At 67.6% G+C, this 8505-nt stretch overlaps 1 protein-coding gene across 2 annotated transcripts; it reads left to right on the top strand.

Moving 5' to 3' along the window:
- Positions 1-410: 410 nt before the first annotated feature.
- Positions 411-8335, top strand: LCK (LCK proto-oncogene, Src family tyrosine kinase). Of its 2 annotated transcripts, none has more exons than XM_040535399.1 (13): positions 411-648; positions 3046-3152; positions 3251-3329; positions 3405-3495; positions 3610-3708; positions 3847-3950; positions 4046-4195; positions 4410-4562; positions 5616-5795; positions 6213-6289; positions 6370-6523; positions 6932-7063; positions 7363-8335. In XM_040535399.1, exons 2-13 carry the CDS (start codon positions 3051-3053, stop codon positions 7563-7565), a joined length of 1524 nt encoding a protein of 507 aa, XP_040391333.1. In that variant the 5' UTR covers positions 411-648; positions 3046-3050; the 3' UTR covers positions 7566-8335. The 2 variants fall into 2 exon arrangements, with proteins under 2 accessions (XP_040391333.1, XP_040391332.1); XM_040535398.1 differs by having other exon boundaries at positions 3248-3329; positions 7363-8334.
- The last annotated feature ends 170 nt before the right edge of the window (positions 8336-8505 follow it).

Consider the following 8505-nt stretch of genomic DNA (forward strand, 5'->3'; position numbering starts at 1 on the left):
TGAGGCCTTGGGTGATGCAGTGGTGACAGCCAAAGCGGGGGCTGCGGGTGCGAGCGGTGTCACACAGCCCACACGGGGTCCAGCACGGCCCAAGCCAGCGCTGAGCCTGCAGGCACCGAGCACTGGGGAGGGGGCTGCAGAGGGGACGGGGGGGGGGGGCTCACGCAGCCTGGGCCGTCTGGGCAGTGGGTGACAAAATCCCAGCCGTTGCTGGCACCACACTGACAATGCCCAGCTCGTGGGACCCCGCTCCCCCTGACCAAACGGCTCCGTGTCCCTCCGTGTCCCCTCGCCCACCTGGGGCTGGGGGCGCCCGGAGCAGGGACCCCCCGCGCGCAGCCCAGCTGGGGCTGGCAGGAAGCTTCAGGGTTTGTCACTAGCTCTTTGCGGTTGTGTGCGAGCTGCGAACCAGCTTCTCTAGAGTTTGCTCATGAGGCAGGAAACCAGGGCAGGCAGCGAGCAAGAGCGAGCAGCGGCGGCGGCAGCAGCAGGGAGCGCGCGCCCGCGTGCGGGGTCGTGGCTGCGCTGCCAGCCGGTCACCGCGTGCCCGCTGGTGATGGGGAGGACGTGAGCGGGGACGGTGCCGTCACTGCTGCTGCCCGGCCATGGGAGTCTGAGAGCGGCTGGTCCTCACCTTGCTGCCAACAGGTAATGGGGGCCGGGGCAGGGGTCTGCGCCCCTGGATGGGCGCTGGGACCCGCGGGGTGCCTGGAGCAGGGGGTGTTGCGCCCTCCAACGTGGTCCCGTGGAGGGGTGTTAATGGGGGCTCACCACTGCGGGGCTGGGAGCACTGGTTCCCCAGGGGGTCAGGAGGGGACACGGGGAGCAGCCCCGTGTTCCCCGTCCTGCTGCAGCCACCCAGCCAGGGTGACAGCGGCCGCCCCGCTGCCCTGTGCCCACCCGGGATGCGAGCGCTGCCCCCTGGGAGTGCTGGCCCCGAGCCCCCATCTACGGGGCAAAACGAGCGACTTGTCCCCAGCGCCAGGCCCTGTCCGCCCAGCTGCGGGAAGAGCAGCGGGTTAGTCCCGGTCCATCATGGCCCCATTAAGGACAGTTTCAGGCAGTGATGTGTCCGGTTTCGGTGCTGTTTTGGATCAAACGCCTCCTTGCCCGCCGTGATGGTGCGTCGGGGCCAGCTCCCCGCGCTCAGCGAGGCACGGGGCCAGCATCCAGCTGGGTCACAGATGACTTGGGGACACCCAGCTTCGGGGCCAGCCCAGCCTCAGCCCTGCTGGCGCCCGCCCACGCTCGTGACCAAAGCAGCCAGCCCTGGCCGGACAGGCACACGCGGAAGGGCCAGCACAGGCAGGAGGAGGCCGGGGGCTGCTCGTGTAGCCCCGTGCACACGCAGCCACGCACCGGGGGACACGGCGAGGCACAGGGCAGGGGCACCGCCACAGCGCTCTCGAGCAACCTTCGCAGCAGAAATTCGTTTGCACAGATGCAGGCACAAAACCTGACTTCAAACGCCCCGAGATGCGGCACAGCCCTCGCGCCGAGCAGGTGAAACGGTTGCTCGGTGGAAATTACGCTGTGGCTTGAGCACATAAGAAAAAAAAAACGACGATAGCAGCACCTCCCTCTGAACCCCGGCTTCTTGCAGAAAGGAAAAAACACCTCCCGGCCCCACTCGCCTTCGGTAGATGGGCGTTTGAAGTGCTACGTGCAGGTTGGGAGCGTGGGGGCTTTTCTTCCATGGGGCCAGGCTCAGGCTCGGGTCCGGGTCCGGACTGTGTCCTGGGGCATCGCCGGGGCCTTGCCCGTGCCCTGCATGACCCAGACCCTGCGGGCGGCCGAGCTTCTGTGAGAGCGCTCCCAAAGAGGCGGCGGCGGAAGCCGAAGGCACCAGGGCGGCTTCTAGGCCCCAGACACTGTGCGGGTGGGCTCGCTCGTCCACCCTCTCCTTGCCACAATCACTCGTCTCCGGCTCCCATCAGCCACCGTGGTGGTGGGCACCCCAAGGTAGCACCGTGGCGATGGCGACGATGTCCCCTGTGTCCCCCCAGGCATGGCAAGCGGGTGGCACTGCCCCTGTCCTGCTGCCCCCGCCATGGGGAGGTGAGCACAGGGTGCTCCCGGTCTCCGAACACGGGGCTGTGCCTCTCCCGGTGGCAGCTGGCTCCGGTGGCTGGGGCTGGTGGCACCCAGGGGACACCGAGCCACCCCCCCAGGGACCCCTTCAGGGCCTTCCTTGTCCTGACAGAGGACATTCCTTGTGTCCCCAGCTGCACGGTGGGCGCGTGCCCCTTGGAAGCACCGTGCACAGCTGCAGCGCTGCCCTCCCCAGCAGCACCCCAGATTTTAATGAGTGCCTGTGAAAATACAGCTGTGCTGTGACTCCCAGCTGGGAAACCGAGGAGGAAAAAGTGACGGCAGCGCTGGTGGTCATCGCCCCCAGCCAGGCAGCTCTGGGCTCAGCCATCCCTGGGGATCCCCACTGCTGCACCGCCTGCCCGCAGGCCAGAGCTCTCCCCCCCAGCGCCTGTAAAAGCAGCCACTGGTTCCTGGGCAGGGACACCTGGGTGGCTCCTGGCAGAGGCTCCGAGAGCTTGGCGCCTGCAGAAACCGCACGGGGCCCCCGAAGCCCCCGAGTTCCCCGGCAGAGCCTGGGGAAATGGGTTTGGGGCTAGACCTGGGAGGGGGGCAGATCCTGGCAGCGTGGGTGTGGGGGATTCTGCAGAAGAGCTTTTTCCAGGGCTGTGGGCTGCCATTTCCATGTGACGCAGTGCCGGGCTCCGCCGGCTTTTGCAGGAAGGCAAAAGTGACACGAAGGCCCCCTCTGCCCACACAGGGCACTGGGGCTGGTGCTCGAGGTGGGGGTGTCTCGAGAGTAATCGCCCTCCGTGCTTACCAAAGCCAGAACAGCACCAGGAGGAAACAGGGCTGGGGACAGAGCTGGGGGATGCCCTCAGGGGCGTGCAGGAAGGGCCCAGTGATGTGGGCGGTGGGACGGATGGGTGCGGGGCTGGGGTGGGTGGGTGCAAAGATGGGGCTGGAGGGGCTGGGGGGGTGACGGCTGCGCTCACTGCCCCGCGCCCCGTGCAGCCACCATGGGCTGCTGCTGCAGCTCGGACTACGACGACGACTGGATCGAGAACATCGACATCTGCGAGCACTGCAACTACCCCATCGACCCCGACAGCAAGCGCCAGGTGAGGGGGGGGGGAGAGCGGCCAAAAAAACCCCCATGGGTGGCGTGGGGCTCTGAGGGGGGCTGCGCTGACGGGCCCCCCCTGTCCCTGCACAGCAGCTGATCCGCAATGGCTCCGAGGTGCGCGATCCCCTGGTGTCCTACGAGGCCACGTCTCCGCCGTGCTCCCCCCTGCAAGGTAAGGCCTGGCCGCGGAGGGGGGGTGTCTGCGGTTGCCCCCATCGCCGCCTCCACCCTGCCCCTGTTCCCCCAGACAAGCTGGTGGTGGCCCTGTACGACTACGAGCCCACCCACGACGGGGACCTGGGGCTGCAGAAGGGCGAGAAGCTGCGCATCCTGGAAGAGTGAGCGAGCGCTGAGGGGGTCCCCGTGTCCCCACGTCCCCCCCCGGTCGGTGCCCCGGTGCCACCGGTGGTCCCGGCAGTGGGGGGGGGACTCACGTGGCCGTGTCCTTGCAGGAGCGGGGAGTGGTGGAGGGCGCAGTCGCTCACCACGGGCCAGGAGGGTTTGATCCCCTACAACTTCGTGGCCATGGTGAACAGCCTGGAGCCCGAGCCGTGAGTAGGGGCCGGGGAGCAGCCGTGCGGGCACGGAGCTGTGCCGGCACAGGGGAAAGACGCAAGGGCTTCAGCACAGGGGGATGGATGTGACCTGCACACCCCCCCCCCAGCCCTCACCCTGCCCTGTGTCCCCAGGTGGTTCTTCAAAAACCTCAGCCGCAAGGATGCTGAGCGGCAGCTCCTGGCCTCGGGCAACACGCACGGCTCCTTCCTCATCCGGGAGAGCGAGACCTCCAAAGGTACCGGTGCCACCGGCCCCGCCGGCACCTCCTGCGCCGGGAAGTGCACCAGGAGTGCTGGGGGCCCGTGCCCACACCGCGCCCCCCCTCCCCAGGCTCCTACTCGCTGTCAGTGAGGGACTTCGATCAGAACCAGGGCGAGACGGTGAAGCACTACAAGATCCGCAACATGGACAACGGGGGGTACTACATCTCCCCCCGCGTCACCTTCAGCAGCCTGCACGAGCTGGTGGAGTATTACACACGTATGTGCTGGCCTGAGGGGTGGGGTGGGATGGGGATGGGGATGGGGATGGGGATGGGATGGGGTGGGATGGGATGGGATGGGATGGGATGGGATGGGATGGGATGGGATGGGATGGGATGGGATGGGATGGGGTGGGATGGGGGTCAGGACCAGCAGGACACCCAGGCACCCTGTGCACGCTGATGCTGGTTCTGCCTCCCCCTGTGCCGCAGGCAGCTCGGACGGGCTGTGCACCCGCCTCGGCAAGCCCTGCCGGACCCAGAAGCCGCAGAAGCCGTGGTGGCAGGACGAGTGGGAGGTGCCGCGGGAGTCGCTGAAACTGGTGGAGAAGCTGGGAGCGGGGCAGTTTGGAGAAGTCTGGATGGGTGAGTCAGGGCGAAAGCGGGGCGCTTCCTCCTGCACGAGGGCACTGCTGCGGGTGGCGTCAGCACAGGCCCGGGGCTGCAGGGGGAAACCGGGGCCCCGCACGGCGCAGCCGGCACCTGCCCAGCTGTGGGACATGGGCTTTTCAAAGGGCTCTGGAAGAAGGGAGAAAACCAGCAGCGAGAGAAGATAAACCAGAGCAGCCCAAACTTCCCCTTTCTCCCATCCGCAGCCATCCCAACCCCTGCACTGCTCCCCGGGCAGGCACCCGCCGCCAGGACGTGGCTGCAGGCATTTGTGCACGGGGGCTGCGCCCTCGGCTCCACTCGCCCTATGTACATCTGGGGCTTGGCACCAGAACAGAAGCACCGTGCGTGGCTCTGCGGGGGAAGCAGAGCTCGTGGTGGCTGCTGCTGCCACGCTGGGAGCACCCAGGGCTCGGTGGCTGCGTGCGGCTTCCAGCACGCTAGGGCTGAGCCACAAAAGCTCCTCCTGCTGTCCCGGTGCCGTGGTGGGGAGGGCGCAGCGCTGCCCCGCTGCCTCCATCCGGCCCTGAGCGGGGTCCCTGCCCTTGCTCCCATGGGTGCTGGCAGCATCCAAAAATCCCCTCCGGGTGCCTGGCAGGGGCTGGGCTGTGGCAGCGCTGCCCGGCTCCGCCAGCTGCCCTGCTGGGAGCCGCTTGGAGGGTTAAAAGCCCAGCACCAAGTTTCCTTTCCTCTCGGTGGCTAAAAGCCACACGTAAAAATCTCCGCCTGGTGGGTTAAAATGTGGCTACAGACTTCTGCCAAGGAGGTGGCCAGAGCACACACGGGGCTGTGACTGTCCCCACATGGCCTGGCCCTGCTGCAAGAGCCTGGGGCCAGAGGGTCCCTTGCTGGCCTTTGCTGTTCCCAGTGCCCCTGGGGCCAGGCTTCATCCAGCCTTTACAGCCCAAACACCTTCCTTGTGTTCTTTTGGGTTGGGATGCCCTGAATTGACAGACGTAGCCCCCAGCCCTGCCTCCCCTGCCGGTCACCCTCCCTCTCCCCGTCACGCTGTGCCCCTTCTCTCCGCAGGCTTCTACAACGGCCACACCAAGGTGGCCATCAAGAACCTGAAGCAGGGCAGCATGTCGCCCAGCGCCTTCCTGGCGGAGGCCAACCTCATGAAGAACCTGCAGCACCCGCGGCTGGTGCGGCTGTACGCCGTGGTGACGAAGGAGCCCATCTACATCATCACCGAGTACATGGAGAAGGGTGAGGGCGCCAGGGTGCTGCCCGCTGTGGGGCTGGCACCCAGAGGGGCGGCTCGGGGCCGTGCGGAGCCGGGGTCCTTTCCTCTCCCACCGCCGTCCCCATCAGTGCAGGTGCAGGAAACCCACCAGGGCACCACGTGTCGGTGCTGGCTTTTGTGTTTTGAGCTGTTCCGGGGGACTTTTTCCTCCCTGTGCTGAGCTTTCACACCATGGCACTGTGCTGGCTTGGAGCCGGGGGGGCAAGGACCTTGCAGGCAGCGTGGTGTCCTGCCCCTCTGCTCCTGCCCCCCTCCCGGGCGCTGTGAGCCCCCCAGTCTCATGCTGGACATTGCACTGAAGGGGTCGGTGCCCCGTCAAAGCCGCTGCCACGATGGCAGCCAGCGGGAGGCAGCCGCTGAGACCTGCGCCTTCGTTGCAGGCAGCCTGGTGGATTTCCTCAAGACCTCGGAGGGAGTGAAGCTCAGCATCAACAAGCTGCTGGACATGGCTGCGCAGGTCAGGGGGCACGGAGCCACGGGGGGCATCTGATGAGGCTTTCCCACTCCTCCTATTAATGCGATTAATCCAACCTGCAGATCGCCGAAGGCATGGCCTTCATCGAGGCCAAGAACTACATCCACCGCGACCTGCGGGCTGCCAACATCCTCGTGTCGGACACCCTGTGCTGCAAAATCGCCGACTTCGGGCTGGCTCGCCTCATCGAGGACAACGAGTACACGGCTCGCGAGGGTGCGCCTGTCGCGGCCCCACGCGCATCCCCTCTGGGGCTGCTGGAGGAAGAAACCCCGTCCTCCGCCAGGACCCCTCACACCCCATCTCCTCCCTCATCTCGCTCCCCCCAGCCGGAGGGGGCTGCCAGAGCCCACAAGCCCACCCAGCCCTGCTTTCGGTGGGCTGACAGCCCTATCTGGTGGCTGCTGCAGGAACAGGCGTGCAGCCCCACTGCGGGGTCCCTGCCGGCATACGTGGGCAGCCGAGCATGGGGGGCCGGGGGGTGGCAGCCACCAAACCCAGCCCGTCCCCAGGCCTGCGGCAGGGACAAAGGCTCACTCGAGGCTGTCACATCAGGTTAAACAGAGAGGGGTGTAAAGCTCGGCCGTAGCACTTTATTTTTTCCCCTCCCGCTGTTTTTTTCAGGGGCTAAATTCCCCATTAAGTGGACGGCGCCGGAGGCGATTAATTACGGGACGTTCACCATCAAGTCGGACGTCTGGTCCTTCGGCATCCTGCTCACCGAGATTGTCACCTACGGCCGGATCCCGTATCCAGGTCAGGATTTCCCAGCAGCTGCGGGGCGGACGGGCTCGCACACGCACGCAGGCGCACACGTGTGAGTGTGTGCATGCACTCCCGCACGCACACACGCTCCGCCTGGCCCCGCTCCCTGCCAGCCCGCGATGGTTTCGACCTCTTCCCAGCGCACGTGGCCAGCCGGGCCCAAAAATCAGGGGGGAGTTTGGAGTTTGGGGGGGGGGGGAGGAAGGTTTTCCATGGGGTTTGCTAATGTAGGGGGCTTCCCGCAGCAAGGGGGTGGCCCAAATTCAGTGCCACACGCTTTGTCCTCGCAGGGATGACCAACCCCGAGGTGATCCAGAACCTGGAGCGCGGCTACCGCATGCCGCAGCCCGACAACTGCCCAGAGGAGCTGTACGAACTCATGATGCAGTGCTGGAAGGAGCGGCCCGAGGAGCGGCCCACCTTTGACTACATGAAGAGCGTGCTGGAGGACTTCTTCACCGCCACCGAGGGCCAGTACCAGCAGCAGCCCTGAGGGCCCGAGCAGCCTCGGGGGCGCGGCGGGGGGCACCGCTCTGCTCCCCGTGCTGTGGGTCCCCGCAGACTCCTTCTGCACCCCCCGGCGGGCACCGCCTGGACCTGGGGGGGAAGCAGCACAGACTCGGGGTGCACCTGAAGGCACACATCGCCCCCCAGAAGGCAAAGGGCCCGCGGGCCCAGGGGACATGCCATGCACCGCCGTGCCCACCCAGCTGCACGCCACCTCTGCCGTCCGCCCCGATGGTGGCTGTGAGGTCCTGGGGACCGTGTGGGGCCCCCCAAAGGGCTTCAGGGCTGGGGAGGCTTTAGGACGGGGAGCCCCTGGGGTGGCTGCGGGGCCCCGAGGACTGTTTGGGGACCCCAAAGGGCTTCAGGGCTGGGGATGCTTTGGGACCGGGGAGCCCCTGGGGTGGCTGTGGGGTCCTGGGGACAGTGCGGGGACCCCAAGGGGCTTCAGGACCGGGGAGACTTCAGGACAGGGGTGCCCCTGGGGAGCGCGGAGCCCCCGGTTCCCCGGGGGGCAGCAGCCGGGGAGCCCAGCACCGCCCCGGGCAGGGCCGCAGGGGCTCAGGGCTTCGGCCTCGGCCCCCCCCGCGCCCGCAGCGCGCCTGCCCCGGGCAATACAGGACCCTGGGCCCGCCGCCAGCCCCACCGGGACCGGGCAGAGCGGCCCCGGAGCCCTGGCCGTGCCCCCCCCGCCCCCACCGGGGGTCCCGCACCGGGCCCCCCCCCCCCCCCGCCTTCACGCATGGTTCATCCCCACCTGCCTCCCCCCCTCCCCTCTCCACAATGGTTCCGTCCCGCCCACCTGCCCCCCGCCCGTTCATCCGACGGCGCTTTCCCCCCCCTTCTCCAGCGATGGTTCGTCCCGCGAGCCCCCCCCCCAATAATGGTACGGCCCAGGCGCCCCCCCCCCTCCCGCCCCCGCCCCCCCG

This window comes from Cygnus olor, chromosome 23 (genome assembly GCF_009769625.2).
Source record: "Cygnus olor isolate bCygOlo1 chromosome 23, bCygOlo1.pri.v2, whole genome shotgun sequence".
Classification (NCBI taxonomy): domain Eukaryota; kingdom Metazoa; phylum Chordata; class Aves; order Anseriformes; family Anatidae; genus Cygnus; species Cygnus olor.

Bases quoted from the DNA above. Each gene is read 5' to 3' on its own strand.
- LCK (XM_040535398.1), top strand. From the start codon at position 3,051: ATGGGCTGCTGCTGCAGCTCGGACTACGACGACGACTGGATCGAGAAC. The intron at 3,330-3,404 runs GTAAGGCCTGGC...CTGTTCCCCCAG, and splicing joins GCCGTGCTCCCCCCTGCAAG to ACAAGCTGGTGGTGGCCCTG. The intron at 3,496-3,609 runs GTGAGCGAGCGC...GTGTCCTTGCAG, and splicing joins AAGCTGCGCATCCTGGAAGA to GAGCGGGGAGTGGTGGAGGG.